The 18,500-nt window shown below is 43.2% G+C and overlaps 1 protein-coding gene across 1 annotated transcript in view; it reads left to right on the top strand.

The window, feature by feature from the left end:
* OBSCN (obscurin, cytoskeletal calmodulin and titin-interacting RhoGEF) overlaps positions 1–18,500 on the top strand; it is a 184,266-nt gene that overhangs the window by 43,501 nt on the left and 122,265 nt on the right. Inside the window, exons 17-29 of the mRNA XM_055805894.1 lie at positions 478–744; positions 1,237–1,506; positions 1,740–2,003; positions 6,613–6,879; positions 7,249–7,361; positions 8,120–8,273; positions 9,677–9,838; positions 10,333–10,437; positions 11,112–11,378; positions 12,010–12,279; positions 13,111–13,377; positions 14,616–14,882; positions 17,374–17,640. Of these exons, the coding sequence (XP_055661869.1) occupies positions 478–744; positions 1,237–1,506; positions 1,740–2,003; positions 6,613–6,879; positions 7,249–7,361; positions 8,120–8,273; positions 9,677–9,838; positions 10,333–10,437; positions 11,112–11,378; positions 12,010–12,279; positions 13,111–13,377; positions 14,616–14,882; positions 17,374–17,640 (2,940 nt within the window). The remainder of the gene's footprint in view (positions 1–477; positions 745–1,236; positions 1,507–1,739; positions 2,004–6,612; positions 6,880–7,248; positions 7,362–8,119; positions 8,274–9,676; positions 9,839–10,332; positions 10,438–11,111; positions 11,379–12,009; positions 12,280–13,110; positions 13,378–14,615; positions 14,883–17,373; positions 17,641–18,500) is intronic.

The raw sequence follows: 18,500 nt of genomic DNA, 5'->3' as shown, positions 1-18,500 counted from the left end.
TGCTAATAGATCATGATACACCTGATCTCTTCAATGTCCCCTTCAGGATGAGAGAAATCACACCCTGGGTTTCTCTGACTCCATTGCTTGTGTCTCCAGTAACAGGAGAGATGAAGGTGGCTGGGGCTTATGCATTCCTACAGGTTTTCAGACTCTGATGTAAAAACTCTACATGGTCCCATCAGGTAAAAGATGAGAAAGAAAGGAAAGCAATACCCAATCATGTTTTAAGATGCTGTTCTTGCTTTACAGAATGATAGTGATATTAAAATACCATGTCAAAGGAATCTCCCTAAATTTCCACCTTTCTGGTTTGTTTTTGTCTACCCTGATCCCCAAATATGTTCTGGTTTTGCTTGGTTTTTTACTTATTTATTTATCTATTTATTTATTTATGTAAGTTGGCCAGACCCAGTTTCTTGGAACGGGTTTCTTATAATTTTCTTTCTCATAATTTTTCCTTCTTCTGGATCTCAGAAATCCCAGTGAAGTTTGCCAAAAAACTTGAACCTGTTAATGCTGAGATTGGAGGCAGCGTCTCTTTGACCTGTGACGTGAGCCACGCCAAAGGGAAGGTGATGTGGTGCAGGAACGGAGTTGAGATCAAGCCCAGCAAGCGTTTCCAGATTCATGAAGAGGGGGTCAAACGAACCCTGACAATAACAGGCATCCGGGCTGAGGATGAGGGAGAGTACTCCTGTGAGTCCAGAGATGACAAGAGCAGCATTACCATCACCCCCAAAGGTATGTTTGTCGTGGTGGCAATGTGGCAGGATCCTTGGGTTTGGTTCTTAGCCATTACAATTCTGCAAAGCTGAGTTGTTCATGTATTTGTGCTGTGTCCTGGGTTGACAACAACATCCAAAACTCCATTTCCTCTCCCAATGTCAGTGGAACCTCTGTTTGTGAAGAATATAATGATTTTTGAGACCTGTTAAGCTCAGGTCTCTTAATATGTGGGCAAATTGACCTTCATATTACATTTGAGGCTGAAATTAAGTAACCCAAATATAAGATGGGACCTCCTCCCGCCCCCTCTTTCCCTTCCCCCCCCCAGCTTTCTTTGCCCCTCTCTTCTGGCATCTTTATACACAAAACTAAAACATGGGAAATGTGATGACCCAGTAATAAAAATTGCTGCTTCTGATAACATCATAGAAGCTTTTGGCTCTTTGAAGGTGCTTATGCTGTGTCTCGGAGAACAAAGCTGCTAAATATTTTATTCCTATCCACCAGCTCCCAGAGTGGTGAAATTCATTACAAGCCTCAACAGCGTGGTCTCTGAGGAAGGCAACGAGGCTGTGTTCAAGTGCACCGTCTCTCCCAGTGATGCCGTGGTCACTTGGCTCAGGAACGGTGTCAAGATTGAAGCCAGCAAGAAGTATGTGATCTCGCAGAAGGATACCAGCCACAGCCTCACCATCACTGATCTGACACTGGAAGATGCAGCTGAAATCTCCGCCAACGCTGAGGGTGTAGAAAGCAAAGCCAATCTCAGAGTCCGAGGTAAGAGGTCGTAATGCCCCTTCGACAGGCTGTCACTGATGCTGTGACCTGTGTTGTTTTATATAGCCTTCCCTCTGACTGATTATGTTAGCAGCAGGGAAATTCACATCATTAAACAGAGACCCCCAGAATATATTGGGATGGGAGGTATGTGAGCTACCGCTTCAATTTCGTCCGAAATCCTGTTTTCTGGATCCTCTACATTCTTACTAATATTTCTCCTCCTTTGGCAGAGGCCTCAGTTTCGTTCAAGAAGAAACTGGAGCCCAGAACGGTTCAAGAGAGGGACACAGTGACCTTGGAGGTAGAGCTGACCAAGCCTGCAGGGGTGAAGTGGATGAGGAACAGCATCGTATTGAAGCCCAGTGAAAAAATAGAGATCAAAGCTGAGGGGACAAAGCATACCTTGGTGGTTAAGGACATCTCCTTTGCAGACAGGGGCTTCTATTGCTGTGAGAGTCCTGATGACAAGACCCAAGCCAAGATCAATGTGGAAAGTAAGTTGAACGATCTCCAGTTCTATAAATACCTGGGACAGGGTTTGGAGGTAGATTCTGGTCTCTTCCATTATCATAATGGCTGCTGCCCCCCCTGCTCCCCCATGGGGACACAGGGACATAACCAGGGGCTTGGCCATCAGTCAAATGGCAAGAGGAGGTTAAAACAAGGGCAGTAAACAGAGAATGGCTGGCTGGTTCCTGTTGCCTCCATCTCATCCTGCCAGCTTTCAGTCATGCTGTTGACCGTTAGGCTTCTCAGCTGATTCTTCTCTTTCCTCTGAAATTTCTCACTCTTTGGTATACTCTGGTTTTTTTTCCTTTGTATGGCTTTTAGCAAACCATTCCCCCTTCAGCCATCCATTACCCTAATTCTTCTCTGCAGACCACCTCTTTCTAAATGTCTCTTCATATTCAGTCAGGGTTAAAAAAACTACAAGAGCAAATCTATCTGAGGGTGCTGCCCTTTCAAGCAAGCTAATGATGTCTCAGCTGTAGCCCTGTACTTCTGTCCTTTTTCCTCCATCCTTTTGTCGTGATTGTTACAGGATAGATGAAGATAGGATTTAAGCTCTTAAGGACTATCTAATTTTGTCTGTAAAGCCCCTGCCACCAATTGGTGCTGTGTAGGTCATAAATAATAGGTAAGGATGGACTCAATAACAGACTTCAAGTACATAAAAAGCTGTTGTGAAGTGGAAGGGAACAGTCTGTTCTCCATGTGGAAATAATGACAGGAAATAATGGACTTCAATCACAATGAGAAAGATCTGGGTTATACAATAAAAAAGCTTTTTAATGGTTGGATGACTGAGTAGGTTGTTTGGAGAGGTCCTGGAGCCTCCATCGTGTGTTTAAGAAAAGGTTAGCAAACTATCTGTCTGAGATGACATAAAGAGCTGAGCGTGTCTTAGAGGAGGAGAGAAGGACTAGATGATTTTTTCTAGGTCTTTCCAGCCTTATAATCTTGTGGTCTTCTGATGGAATTGAATATATAAAAATGATGACAGACTATCTCATACAGAACAGGGTCTTTCAAATCACTTCCACGCACTGCTAATTTCATTTTCAAAACCTTCCTGGCTGAGAGCTGTTAAAACCCCACTGCTTTAGCATCCCGATACGGGGCAGTTATCACTTCTGCTGGTGGTTGCTCATCTTTTTCTCTGAACTGAATAGCTCTAGAATAAAACAGACATTAGCAGTGACTAGCAGCTGGTAGATTCATCTCGGATTCATGAGGCCTCAATGTAGCACATTACTTTCAACTCCCTCTGTAGTTAACAGAGAGATGAAAAGACCTCCAAGGAGTGCTTAAAGTCTTAGATGCACTGAATTACCTTCTGGAGTGTCTTAAATATTCAAGGAACCATGGGTGACTATGATCCTGATTTAGAGGTAGATTCAGGTTTACTATCTCAGTTAAATCAGATGAACTGGGTCCATGGAAGTTAAAGAAACACAGCATTTCCACAGTCACAATGTGCTGGAAGAATGCAATGTGGTACAGTGCAGTTTTCTGCTCCATCCTCTTTCACATGTTGCACCCCAAGGCATTTTTTTCAGACTCTGGGTGATATTCATATTCCTTCCAGCAAGAATTTTTAGCAGTTGTTTGTAGATTGTTACACCTATTTTTAGGCACTGGACGTTGCTACAGCCAAGTAGTAAAAACAAAAATGATGGACCAGTCTTTATATAGGAGGTAACTGGGTAGTCCTGATAGCTGTCAAGAGTGTGTTGTGCAAGGTGAGTCATGCAAGCATAAATGTGTATGTGTGTCTCGTTCATGAACTTCCTATTGTGATGGAGAGAGAGGATTTTGCTTTGTGCTTCCCAGGCACGCAGCTGCATTCTCATCGCTTACACTTAGTGTCACTGTAGAAAGTAGCTCCTCTGTTGATGGATTGAGATAGTTCCATGCAGTGATGAAAACTCAAGGTGATCTGAGAAGAGACCGTGATAAAAAAGGGGAATCGACTCACTGTAGCAGGGAATTCTTTCTGCATATGATCATCTAAGCGTTAGTTATGAGACGTTGGAAGAAAGGGACCGTATACAAGTATCTCACTAGCCCGTATGTGTGCTGCCTCCAAGTCCTCCAGCTGAGATGGCACCGAGCTCTCACGCTGCTTTACAGCAAAAGCAAGACTCTAAAAGGAGAAGCCTAAATTATGCTCTATTTTTTTATGTTTAAGCAAATAAGCTCCTTTCAATAGAACGTGTTAGAGCTTACATTGAGGTCAGCAGTTCTTTAAATGCTCGCAGTCTGGGGAATTGAGCTACTGTTATTTGGTGCTCAGCTTTAGGCTAAGGCGATGGATTTCAGAGGGACTTTTTAAAAAAAAACCACTGAGCTGGACCAGTACTGTTTGGTTTGAGATTGCTTTTGGAGCAATGTAAAGAAGGAATAGCTATGTGAAAATCTGTTGATTTGCTCCACTATAAAAGCTGCTTCATCAAAAGATAAGCATCCGTTCTGATTTTAAGATGCCAGGAGATTGTAAAAACAACTGAGCTACTTGAAACAATGACATATCTGGCTGAATATCTATTTTCAGTTGTAACCAGGTGGAAACATTTGTGGAAGACTTAAATAAGTCAGTCATGGGTAATGACATGGGTAATACACCTCTAAGCTTTCAGCAGGGAAAAGCATAATTAGGTCAATTAATTATAGCAGAAATCATACTGGGAACACAAGTATGAAATTTCAAATCTCTTGACAGAAAATGTTGTCTATTTAAATAAATCCTGTAAAGTTCTACCATTCCCCAACTGTTGCTGCTTTATGACAAGACTTTTGAAAAAGTTTGGTTGTTGTTTTTTTTTTTTTTTTCCATCCTATGTACAACACCAGGTGAGGATATAGCCAGGAGGCCACTCACTGAGTTATTTGCTATGGTATTTAGTTAATGTTTTTGCAAGTCCCTTTTGTAATCTCCTTGGAATAACTTCAGTTTGGTCCTTGATCCATTCACTGTTTGAAGGGCTGGTATGTTAATAGACATCCTAGAAGAAGGTTAGACAGTAGTAGGTACACTGTTCAGAGCATGAGGTACGAGGGAATAGGGACTGGCCACAAAAATCAGATCAGAAATAGGGGACTGATGCAACCTCTAGCGAGCAAAGTCAGGGTTTCTGGTGTCTGTCTTTGGGAAGCAAAGAGCAAGTTCCTGTAAGTGTCTGCACTTCCCTCATTTGTCTGGTTTGAGATCTGTCCTTGGGGCAAACTCCTTTTATGTGGTCATGACCTTGGAGAAGACCATGAAAGAGGAATCAGTGTGGTTTCTTTGAAAGAGGAATTAGACAGGATCCTACAGTGTCTGTGCTGCTCTCTAACCCTGCTGTGAGGTGTGACAAGCGATAGGGTGGCAGGGAAGGTACAAGGAGATGGCATTGCATGGAGTCTGCTGCTGCCCTCCCGGGCAGAACCGTACTGTGCTTCTGCCCGGCTTGTTAGTAATGCTGTAGCATATTCATAACACCTCTGTGGGACCTTTGGAGAAATAGTTTATTCACTGTTGTCCCCCATGTGGTGTAAGGACAGGTGCTATCAGGAGATGTTTGAGCCTCAGGGAGGCTGTGGTGTCCTCAGCCCAGGAGCTGGGTCCAGCCCTTGACCACAGAACAGAGCCCACAGCCCGCTCCTGTCAAGTCTGCATTCGGATGCTGGCTGAACGTGGATTACCTCTACTAAACATGCACTAGGAAGGTCAAAATATTCCAGGAAACCCATAGAATTGAAGGTTTCTGTGAACAATTCATGACTTTTTAGAGGATTTTTTTTGTTTGCTTGTTGTTTTTAATTGACAATTTCTTTTAAGAATGTAACACGTTTAAACACTAAATCCATTTTACTGGCTGATAGGACACTGATGACTTGTCATAGAAACAGGTAATACCCACCCAAACCATGGATGCTTTTTCCCCCAGGCTGTGAGGTGCCAGTGTACATCACACCATGTCATGAGCTGTTTTTTTTTCTTTCCTTTTACTCAAAGCTTTTTCCTCTTCCTGCTACTTCCTTCCCTCCCTGGTTTTATCCTGGTTGAAGAATTGTACGATATTTTTTATTCCTTTATGCTCTATTAGTCTGTAGTGATAATTTTCTTTCTCTTGAATCATGCCTGAAGAACAAGAATTTTCAGCAACATTGCTCCTGTACAGCACAGGGAGCCTGATCCCAGTATAAATAACAGTGTTATCTTCTTGAGTGGTTCTTCCTGGTGGTTATTGGTGACTACCTCACCCAGCACAGGAATGTCTCTAGTCTTCTGTATGTGCATACAATTCCAAAGCTTATTTCTGTCCTAGACAGCGAGTGTGGTGGACCTTGATAGGAAAAGGGTCACATTACCCTTTTTCTGCAATGCTTGCTTGACTTGTTTGTCCCAGCTGAAAGCATCCACCTTAAGAACAGCAGCCATACTAGCAGTATGGTCATGGACAGGTTTTGTTCCCTACAAAGGTGTTCTTTTTAATTGTAAGATACCATTTAATTGGCAGGTACCTGAATGAGGAATAGGGAAATAATTATTTTGGAAGTCCTCGGGGTATTTCATAGCTGTCGGTGTGCAATCTCCAACTTGCCCTTCTTCTTTTCCAGTGAGGCAGATCAAGTTGGTGAAGGGTCTTCAGCCCCTCGAAGTCTCTGAGAAAGGGACTGTCACCTTTGAGGTGGAGGTGTCACATGAGGATGTGGAAGGCACCTGGCAGAAGGATGGTGTTCGCCTGAAGCCTGCATCAAATGTCAGTATTGGTGTCCTGGGGAAGAAACATTCACTGACTCTATCTTCGGTGACTCTTGAAGATGCAGGACTCATCTCCTTCAAAGCAGAGGGCATTCATTCATCAGGGAGGCTCACTGTGACAGGTACGCAGACCCAGAGGTCTCAGGTCCTGGTTGGTGTGGGATATGTGTCATGTCCTGACCCAGAGGGTGAGCTTTTAAGAGGGCAACAAGCTTTCCTTGTGACTGCAAGTGATGCTAAGCACCAGGCCATCATCGGTAACGCATCCTTCTAATGTCAACAGGATTATTATAACATCATTGTTCACAGAACAACTAATACCAATGTGCTCAAAACAATATGATTTTGTTGTCATAAGTTTTATTAAGCATGGAAGTTAGGCTCTACCTATTCATAATTGCGTGTGCCAGATGGTCTTGGAGACCTAATTCCCTAGTAACTGGACTTTCTCTTTTTTTTTTTTTTTTTTTTTTTTTTCTTTCTTTTTTCAGAACTGCCTGTGAGAATCAGCAAACCTTTGGTAGACATGGATGTAACTCAGAAGCTCAAGGTCACATTTGAGTGTGAGCTGTCCAGGCCCAACGTGGACGTTAAGTGGTTCAAGGTACAGCACTTAACAGATAGCAGTATTTTAATTTTTGACTTCGCTGGAAGGGAATAAGAGCCTTTAATATCATTTCCAGGGGATGCGAGTCTGAGCCTTTGGTATACAGCTCTTAGCATTGCTCTCTTGTCCTTACGTTCATCTACTTGCCTTTACTTTTCCTTTACTTCATCACTTTCTGTTATTTATTTGCTGGGTGTGTTTACAGGGTTGAAAGTTAAATGTTTCTGTTCTTACACAGAATGTGAGCACTGCAGACGACAGCAATGCGGTCTGCGGCTTTACTTCATGCCTAGCAGTTGTCACCCAGGATTTATAACCTCACTGGGAACTGTGATTTAAGACGAAATCTCAATTCCCTTTACACCTGACAGTCATGTTGGGGATCAGGCCAGGCATTTGATGTACCTTCCTTGGGGCTCAGCTGATACTCCCCTTAAATGGGGATAACAGCATTTCTTCAGGGTAATGTCTGAAGAACTATTCTTCAGATTAATTAATTAAAAAAAATTAAATGAATTGTTGCCAACCATGACAGTGCCTTAAGCCTTCAAGGAGGTGTCATCCAGAAGTTACGCCTGTTCTTCAGCCATTTGTGCTTCTTGAAAACTTTGCACTGTGCTTAAGTTTCAGCATATAAGCACGATTCTGTGAAATCCAGTGAGACAGGTGAATTAAGCACAGGTCTGAATGTTCATTTTGTTCACAGCAGATGTAGAAGACTTGATGGTGATTTGGTTTGGCCTTTTCCCTTCTAGGATGGGAAGGAGCTCCAGCAAAGTAAAAAAATTGGGATTATTTCCCAGGGAACTAAGAGAAGCCTCATTATTCACAAGTGTGAATATGAAGACCAGGGAACCTATACATGTGAAGCAGCTGAAGACAAGACATCAGCTACCCTAAAGGTTCATGGTATGTTTGACTGAAGTAGGAAATTACACGTGTTGCAGTATTTCTGACTACACAGCAAGAAATGCTTTGTGGCGAGTTGGAGTATTTTGCAATTAATTCATTTTGGTTAACTTTCTCTTCCTAGTGAGAAAGCGCTGGCACAGCTGTCCTGTGCTTGCTCTGTCCTTAGAGGAGTATTTTTGGAAGAGGTGCTAACTGAGCTTTCCATTTATAAGTGCTTTCTGTTCTCTGGAATACAAATTGTCTTTCTAGACTAGCGAGTTAGCAAATAGCGGACAGACTGGCACAAAGCAGGGGCTCAATGGCTGGTGCTGACGGGGTTTGGTTTAGCTTTTTGGTTTAGCCATTGTCACAGGGGGACTTTGCCTGAACAGGGACTGGACAAGTCTTGGATGTGACCTCAAGAAGTGCCCTACTTTTCGTATTGCAAATGCTAAGGAAAGGGTTGTGATTTCTGACTGCACCTCTCCTTTATGCTCAAGACCGTTTTCCCCCTCTGTGTGCTGCACTGTGCAGCTGGTCCAGCGCCAGGCGTGTTTTGTTGCCAGGCTCTGAAGCACCGGAGATAAGCTAGTGCTAAACTGCAGTTACTGGACTGAGAGGTCTGCTGTGCTCTCACAAATGTTATTTTCCAGAGGGACATCTGAAAAGACAGATCAGCTCTTTGCTTACTAGATGCTGTCCCCGTGTGGCCACTTCTGTTCAGCAGTATCTCCCTGAGCACCCGCGCTGTTCCTTTGCTCTGTTGAACCTGCCCTTTTCTCCCTGACTTTGTGGTTGGATGGGTTGTTGTTTGAAAGCTGGCTGGTTTGCATTTGCACTCTCAGGCTAATCCAAGGTGCATCAAGGCCTTCCCTTTCAAAAGGAAAGGGCTGCAGGAGCACAGAAATATGGGTCAGTTCTGACGTTACCTCTGCAGCTTTGCACTAATTTAAGAGGAATATACAGAGTTCAGGGGACTCTGAAGAAAAGGTGTCTCCTAGGTAAAAGATGTGGCTGATAGAGTCCAGACACACAGGCAGGGCAGTGAGAGGAGAGTGTGCAGAGAAAAAACATGTGAATGCGACAGATTTATAGTGACACAAGACATTGTAGGCTTGTGTTTAGTTTTCCTTGGCAGATTTCCTTTCGTTAATATGTTTAACTTCTTTTAAAACCTGTATGAAGTTCTGGCATCCAAAAAATCCTCTTGCAGTGAGCTCCACTGTAGCTGGTAAATTCTACCTGTAGGTTCAAACATAAAATGTATTTACAGTGTTGAAGAGAGAAACTACTCAGGAAGGGAGGCTGATCTAGAATAAAACACAATCCCATTTGTTTCCATGCAAGTATGCAGAAGGTAAACACACCACACTCAGTTATGGAGAAACTCTAAATAAGTATTTGTTTCTATCATTTCACAGCCCGAGATATCAAGATTGTTAAACCACTAGAAGATGTGGAAGTGAATGAATATGAGAGCGCGTCTTTCGTCTGTGAGATCTCACATGATGAGGTCCAAACCCAATGGTACAAAAATGACAACAAGCTGAAGGCTACCGACAATATTAGAATGCGTCAAGACGGTAGGGTGAAAAAGGATTCATTCTTGAGTGGGAGTGGGTTTGCATAGGTGGTGGTATGGGAGACTGGGCAGATGGGTCTGACCTCCAAAATCAAGTTAAGAAGGTTCAGCAGAGTTTCTTTTTTGTTTTGGGGCTGCAGCTAGGCTGGGACAGAGACATGGTAGGAACTTTAATAAACAAACTTGGTGTCATCCCACCATCCCATGCTGGCAGCGGTGGGTAGGAATTTGTATCATCTGACGGTGGGTGGGATCCTTCTGTTTCAGGTACTTTCCCGTTGGCTGTAGGGCCATGTTCCATCATTCCTCGGAGGAGCTGAGGTTAGGTTGTCCTTTGATACAGGGACATAGGCATAGGGGAATGGTTGGCCTTGCTGCCATGAGAGCAGGTGGTGATGCCCTGAAGCCAGGTGGGTGATGCTGTGCCTGGCAGAGTGCCTTGGAGAGTGAAGCTGTTTGCTGAGAGGGGCTATGTCTGGTTTTGTCTGTTCTCAGGAAAGACCTATTCGCTGACTTACGCGCGTGTCCAAGTTGAAGATGCAGCAGAGATCAAATTTGTAGCAGAAAAGGCAGAATCTCGTGCTCAGCTTACTGTAAAAGGTAATTATACTTTTCATGCTGATACTGCTCAAATTCTGTTATGTTACAAATGAACCAACTTCCCTCACTCTTAATGTGAAGAATGTTAAACACCACCAAGAGCTTTCGGGGAAAGAAAACCTCCTGCCTACCTTACTGCATGTTAAATACCAGCCTGGGAATTTACTTTTGCTAAATAACACAGTTTACTTTCTCAGGAGGTTGGTTTTGTACCATAAGACGTTAAAAGCCATGTTTGAACTTTGAGGCTATAGCCTGACTTTCTCCTGCATTTTCTCTTTCCGGTGTATGTTTAAAAAAATACAGCATTTTTTTGTGTTTGACTTAAACGGTGTGATAGAGCCAGAGAGAAGGAGACTTTTGAATTAGCACACTGATGAGGAGCTCAGGAAATCAGGGATCAGTCCCTGGCTTTGCCATAACACTGCTGTGTAATGTTGAGTGAATTACCTATTACCTCTGCAGTTCACCCATTCAAGTGGTAAAATATGGGTAAAAGGTTTTCCTTTAATTAACTAACGCACAGCAAGTGAAGAGCTGAGTGCTTAGCATAGTGGGGATGCCTGTCATTATCCAAATAACCGAACATAAAAGAAATATTGTTAGTGAGTTTTTAATTGGCATCTTTCATGGAAACTATACTGATTATTCCGTCTTTTTTTTACTCCTTTTAGAGCTGCCTGTAAAAATTGTGAAGCCTTTGAGAGATAAGATTGCTCTTGAAAAACATCGGGGGTTCCTGGAGTGCCAGGTGTCTCGTGCCAATGCCGAAGTTAAATGGTATAAAAAGGATGTTGAAATTCACCCTAGTGCCAAATACGAAATTGTGAGTGATGGTGTCTATCGGAAACTCATCATCAACGATGCAGATTATGAAGATGAGGACACATACACTTGTGATGCCTTTGATGACAAAAGCAGTGCTAATTTCTTTGTTGAAGGTAATAAACCATTCCCCCCTGCCCCGCCCCCCCCCCCCCCCCCCCCCCAGGATGCACTGGAAGGAAGACTGGGTGATTCAAAAAGCTGTTGTCATTTACTTTGAAAACACAATACCACTTAAAAAGTACTTTAATTCAATATTGATTTATTCTGAAGTCCATTGATATTGAATCCTCTTAGGACTGTAAGGGCAGGAAGATCCTGGAAAATTAATATATAATATGTTCTCCTAAGGAAAGTGGTGAAATTCCTGTTTCAGAGAAGTTTATCAGATATACTGGAGAAAGTTTGTTGTTCAGAGAAAAAGTTGCAATAACTTGTCCTATTATCAACATCGGTGTTTCAGTGCACCATTTTATAGTGCCAAGTGTTTGATATCAGAATAGGAAGCTGGCATTAGAAATAGGACTGGGAATCAGATCTGGACTCTCCTGAGGCAGTGTCACAGTCTCATTGTCTGACCTGTGACCAGCCATGTATGTTTGGCTTTATATAAAAAAGGGATGTTTGAAGGCCTTTTGAGCTAATAAGTGTGGTATTCAAGTGCAGAAAAGATGGCATGAGTGTGCAGGTTGACAATGTAAGAGTTCTTGCATGACTCCTAAATTCCTGCTTTCTCATTCCATCCAGAGCAATCCATTAATATTTTAAAGGAGTTGTGTGATGAGGATGTGACTGAGCCTGAAGAAGCCAAGTTTGAATGTGAGATATCCATTCCATCCGTGAAACCTCCCAAATGGTCTCTACGTGGGGAAATCTTACAGGCTGGCAGAAACATTATCATGCAGCAAGAAGGCACCATCCACAGGCTGACAATACTGAAGACTAGTGCCGATATGACAGGCACCATTCAGTTCTCCATTGGGAAATCAAAATCCACAGCAAACCTGCTAGTCAGAGGTAATGCAATATGTCCTGCCTTGAACTGGATCATGAGAGATCCTCCCTCTCACAGTCCGTGGAAAATAATTTTTCCTAAATACTGTCTAATGTGCAGGCTCCACTGGCTGGGGTCTTGGAAACATATGTATGCGTAGCTGGAAGATCTGTTGAGTTCCCAGTTAGAAGTTGTTGGGCACAGTGCTGGATGCACTAAATGAGACAGCAGTGCCTCAGGAAGGGATCTGATTAAATGACTTTGTGTCTGGTATTGAAACCTTGTATTCAAATCTATTGAGCCAAAATTGGGTTGGTTTTTCTTTCCTTTTTTTTCCTCCTGACTTCACTGAAGAGCACAAAACAGATGAAATTTGCCAGGAGAGTTTATTTGGTCCCATTTCTGAACTAGACAAGTTTGATAGCTTGATTACTTAATCCACTCTGTCACCTGTTTGTCATGGGACAAAGCTTCAAGGTTTTTTATCTCCTGCTGCCTTCATAGTAAATATCTCCAATCACATCCTGAAGTCCTTGTTTTGTCTTTAATTTGCTCTTACTTGAATAGAAACCTCAATTAGAGAGTAATTTGGTAAGCACTTAACCAGAACTGGACCATACATTTGGTAGTTAATATACAGTTTTATCTTACAGAAACCCACATTCCCTGTAGATCACCATGCCATTCTAGTTTCAAAGCACATCAGCTCTGTAACAGAAACTTGTAGCACCATCTGAGCAGTTCACATAACAGTTGAGAACAATGTACATGAAATTAATTGGCATGAAATGCAGATTAGAAACTTTCCACTTCTTCAGATCGATCCTTTCTTCTTTCCCAACCCTGCTTTGCAGATTACCACATACAGATCACCAGGAAGATGGAGGACAAGACCGTTCTGGAGCGCCATTCAGTCATCCTGTCCTGCGACTTCAGGCCTTCTCCAAAGATTGTGAAATGGTTCAAGGGCCACGTGCCCATTGAACCCTCCGAGAAGTACAAAATTAAGCGGGAGCAGCATTCGGCGGAGCTCAAGATTTTGAAGGTGAAGCCTGAAGATGCTGGCATGTACAAGTGCAGGGCTGGAAACGCGGAGACCGAAGCCACGCTGACTGTTGAAGGTACGAGTGGTTTGCAGCAGGGAGGCTAGCCTGTTGCATGTCTTTATGGTTTAGTATTTCACACTGGGTTTTTCTTCCTGAGCAGAGGTAGGTTCCCACAGTTATCTTCTGCTAATGTTACGTAAATGCAGTATCTTAAGCCAACCAACTGTGTTATGCACTGTGCTGCTGTTCCGTGACGCTGAAATCCAGCACTTGCCATAAAAGAGGTAATGCATGTGGAAGGGCACCATCTGGGTAAGGCAGAAATTCAGCCTCTTGCATGTCAAGGCACATTATTTTCCATTTCCCCTGAGGAACTAGAACTCTGGTACTTCTAGCTAAAAATGTCCTTTGTGTTAAATTGCTGCAGGCCTCTGATTCCAGTGGTCTTGTTTGTGGCTTTCATTTCCTGACCAACATAGACCAGTCAGCTTTTGTATCTGCTATCTGTTTGTTATTCATAACAATGTTCTACCTCATCCGGGTATGTAACTATTTTTAGCCAGTCTTTCACATCTGGTGAAACGGTAAGAAAAGATGTTCACTGTGTCACTTTCAGCAAGACTTGGAGGTGAGCCACAGAATCATTTCCAGAAGTCCCAATGAGCAGCTCTTGGCAACAGCTTAGCCTTGCAGAGGTTCATCCAAATGACAGAATTATTTAATACTCCCAAACCCTCCTCTGAGTTAGCTAGTCCTTGAGAAACAGCATTTCATGAGTGGAGAAGCTGCAAAGAGAAACCTCTGGTCAAGGACTGGGAAAGAAAATAATTAAATTCCTGTTGCTCTCGAAACCCGCGTGAGTTGCATAATCTCTTTGTATTTCCTTTTTGTGGCCAAAACCATTGTCTTCATCTCATCCTCTGTGTCACAGTTTCCCTGGAAGTGAGTCAGGGACAATGTATTTATAGTGTGTGTGTGTACAGTGACTAGCACACAGGGACTGAAGCTCTGTGGGATACTTAGGCATCACTGTAATGTCATTACCCTTTTAGAAAGACTTATTTATTTTTAAATTAAAAAGAAAATAAAGCACAACTGTTTTATGCCTAAAAGAAAAAAAAATAAATAATACAAAGTTGAGGGCTGTAGGCAACATAGTCTTTTTAACGGATGTTTTTTGTTGGACCAAATGTAGAACCAAGTAAACGAAATGTGATGACCCATGGTGTACATGAGACCAGATTAAATCATCTAATAAACTCTAAACGCTATGAAATCTCTATGTGGTATTTGTGTACCTTCGTTTCCTACAGCCCGCAATGTAGAAGTACTCAAACACCTACAGGACGTGGAAATTGAAGAAGAGAGTTCTGCTGTCTTTTCCTGCGAGCTGTCCCACGATGACGAGGATGTGGAATGGTTCCTCAACGGCATCCTCCTTTACACCAACAATTTCAATGACATCAGGAATGTTGGCAATTGCTACATGCTGACGATGAAGCAGGTCAAACCTGAGGATGCTGGCACAGTGACGATGAAGTCAGACAAAGTGACAGAAAGCGTGCGTCTGAAGGTGATAGGTGGGTCGTGATCACATTCCTCCTGAATGTAAATAAGAGATGCAAAGGAGCTATTATTTAGCATGTCTGTGTATCTGGGGACAGCATAAGTTTCTACTGTAGCTGATGATTTTTCTAAGGAAGATGGTTTTGGTGTTCTGCCAATACTTTCCATAGCTCCTTATCATCCTTGTACTTACCAGAGTATTCACAAGGACAACTTCCTTTACGTGTAGGTCTCTTCAATAGTATATAGTCTATAAACTGTTGCTTCTAAAGATCTTTGACTGTAGGAACCTGAGCTCTACAGTGTACCTCCAAGGGTAGGGCACAGCTTTAGTACACCAGTTCTGGAGCTGGACTGAATCAGAAGAGAGAAGGCAGTTTGCTGCTGTCCTTCATGTGTTTTAAAGTTCAGTCACACAACTGAGTTGCTGTGGTTTAACAAGTTCTTGTGCACCCTTAGTTTGCCAACACCACCAAGCTGAGTGCAGTTGATGCACCTCAGGGGCAGGATGCCATCCAGAGGGACCTGGACAAGCTGGAGAAGTGGGCCCATGGGAACCTTGTGAGGTTCAACAAGGCCAAGTGCAAGGTTCTGCGCCTGGTTCAGGGCAACCGTAGTATCAATACAGGCTGGGGGATGAAGGGATTGAGAGCAACCCTGAGGACAAGGGCTGGACGTGAGCTGGCAGTGTGTGTCTGCCGCCCAGAAAGCCAACTGTATCCTGGGCTGCATCAAAGAAACATGGCCAGCAGGTTGCGGGAGGGGACTGCTCTGCTTTGGTGGGACCCTTACTGGAGTACTGTGTCCAGCTCTGGAGTCCTCAGCACAGGAATGACATGGACCTGTTGGAGCGGGTCCAGAGGAGGCCACAAAAATAATCAGAGGGCTGGGGCACCTCTCCTACAAGAAAAGGCTGAGAAAGTTGGGGTTGTTCATCCTGGAGAAGAGAAGGCTCAGGGACCTTCCAGTACCTGAAGGTGGCTTAGAAAAGATGGGAACAAGCTTTTTAGCAGGGCTGCTGTGATAGGACAAGGATTTTTAACTAAAAGGGTTTTTTAAAGTTTAAGTTTAAAAGTTAAAAAAGGTTTTTACTTCATATTTTTTAACTACAAGAAGATAAATTCAGACTAGATGTAAGGAAGAAATTTTTTATGCTGAGGGTGGTGAGACACTGGCTCAGGCTGCCTAGAGAGGTGGTCAATGCTCCATCCCTGGAAACATTCAAGGTCAGGTTAGATGGGGCTCTGGGCAACCTGATCCAGCTGAATATGTCCCTTCTCCCTGCAGGGGGTTGGACGAGGTGACCTTTAAAGGCCCATTCCAACCCAACCCATTCTATGCGTCTATGATCAGCTAAGCCACAGTAAGTTGTGTAAATTATTTTAGACATGTTAGAAACATGAGGTAAGACTCTTACCAGAATTTCAAGATCACATTTTCTTTAGTGACACACCTGTACATACATGCTCAGGTAAATCATAGTGATTTGTTATCTTAAATTAACTCCATCATGTGTCTGGAAACATGAGTGGAAATGATCTGAGCCATTCTCTCAGAAAGTCAGTCTGACGTCCTCCATACCCTCTTGGAGAATCATCTCTTGGATTTCCTTTGCATTTTGTCTTCTGATCATGACTAATTTGTTCTTGCCAGAGTATGTGAATAATTCAGCTCTTCTACCCACTTAGAGGGCCTGAAGAACTTCCTCTTCTTTCTTTTATATCTGGTCAGAAATTTCCCCCTTTACAACTATCTTCTCTGTCAAATATGTTTTAAATTAGATAAAGGGATTCAATAAAAAGGCAAAAGTAAAAATGTTCAGGAGAGCGAGGAGAGTGTGCAACATACCCTTTTGTTGGTGCTTCTACTGCCTGAATCCTGCTTCGTGAAAAGGCAGTGCCAGATCTCTGGCTTTGGAAGACCAACATCCCGATTTACTTGTCTTCACACATTTTTCCTTTAACCTGGGCCCTTTCCACTTGCAGACTGCTGCAATGTGGAAGGATGTTCCCAGAGAACATTTTCTGTTCCTCCATGATGCAGACAAGGTCTTCCTTAAACTTAGTCTATCTTGTTGAGAAGCTATTCCATAGAAGCATGAAGCTGTCCCTCTGGCCTTCACTGGGGGCCCTACATGCCTGCTCCAAGCCCTGTTCCTTGTGATGGGATCTCCTGTGCCTGACAGATGCCCCAACATGGAGAAAAAGGAGTTCTTGCAACCTCATAGGTGTGCAGTCAAAAGAAAGAGCATGATTACAGCATGAATATCAGCACCCACCCATGGCAATGCAGGCTGCCTCTCTCCTTCCCTGCATCCTCCCCCTAATAAGTTCTGATTTCCCTAAAAGTCATTCCAGTCACGAGGTGTGAGACTACTTCAGGTTCTGCAGTGGTATCAGCAGCGTTGTCAAAGGTTTACTTAAGCTCTCTTTAAATATTTGGTAGCAACTGAAAATATCTTGACTTAAATATCCTGGTTGTTCTCTTTTGCCTGTTAACCTTCAGAGAAGCCTGCTGTCTTCATGAAGTCCTTGGACGATGTTTTTGGTGAGGAGCGGGGTGTGATTAAACTGGAATGTGAAGTCTCCAAAGAGAAGGTCAAACCTGTTTGGAAAAAGGATGGAGTGAAGCTCAGTTCTGGTAACAAGTATGAGCAGATACAGTCTGGGAAGACCCTGTGCCTCCTTATCCATGACCTTGAAAAGACAGATGCAGGTTTATACACCTGTGATATTGGCACTGATGTTGCCAAGTCAAAGGTCAGCATTCAGGGTAAGTATTGTAGATGATGGGCATTCAAGGGGTGCTGCAAATACGGGCGGTCTGGGTCACTGGCTCACATCTCACAGCTGTTCCTCCATAAGCCTCACATAACACCATGATGTCGGAACAGTCCCTGTTGCTCTTTGATGTACCCATATCTAGTATTTCGGTAAAAACCACGTGTCAAGAATGTAGTGACAATGCTTCCTTCATGAACATCCCTAAGGTGCAGAAATCCTCCCAGAAGAGCAAATACTTTCTCAAAACCCCCACCCCAAAACAAAGCCCAAAAAAGCCTCAGGCATCTTGTGTTTCACATTTTTGAGCTATTAATTCAGTGTCCACTGTGGGAACACAAAAGTAGGACAACACTGTCTGTTGGACAGCCCAGCAGTTCAGCCTGTCTTCTCATCCTTGTGGCTATTTGAAGGAAAAAGAATTGTTCATGGCTTTCAGACTCATATTGATAATGAGACAAATTCTGAATCTGATTTGAACACCAGGAGGGGTAGGATGGTGTCAAGTTAATGAATACAAACATCCCATTTCTCATATCAGCATGGAGGAAAAACCTCACACAACATCCCAGAGGCTTCTCATCCAATAGCTTTTCTCCACTCTAGCTCATTGAATCTAGACTCTTCTCCACAAAGTGAGCTGTTCTTCATTCAGTCCTTCCAGAGCAGAGCTGGGAGATTCACATTTCCCCTTTTCTATACCTTTGTGGTGATTCTGAGTGGATAATGTCTAAGAAATCCGTCCCATATCAAATACATCTGTAAGGAATGCAGTGGTGTCCTGAAAATCCGGTACATAAACCAGTCTGATGAACTAAAGATGTCAATGCTACTACTCATGTCAATCAGAAA

This window comes from Falco peregrinus, chromosome 5, assembly GCF_023634155.1.
Source record: "Falco peregrinus isolate bFalPer1 chromosome 5, bFalPer1.pri, whole genome shotgun sequence".
NCBI lineage: Eukaryota > Metazoa > Chordata > Aves > Falconiformes > Falconidae > Falco > Falco peregrinus.
The sequence above is the reverse complement of the archived record's forward strand: the minus strand, read 5'-3'. Positions and strand labels throughout refer to the sequence as shown.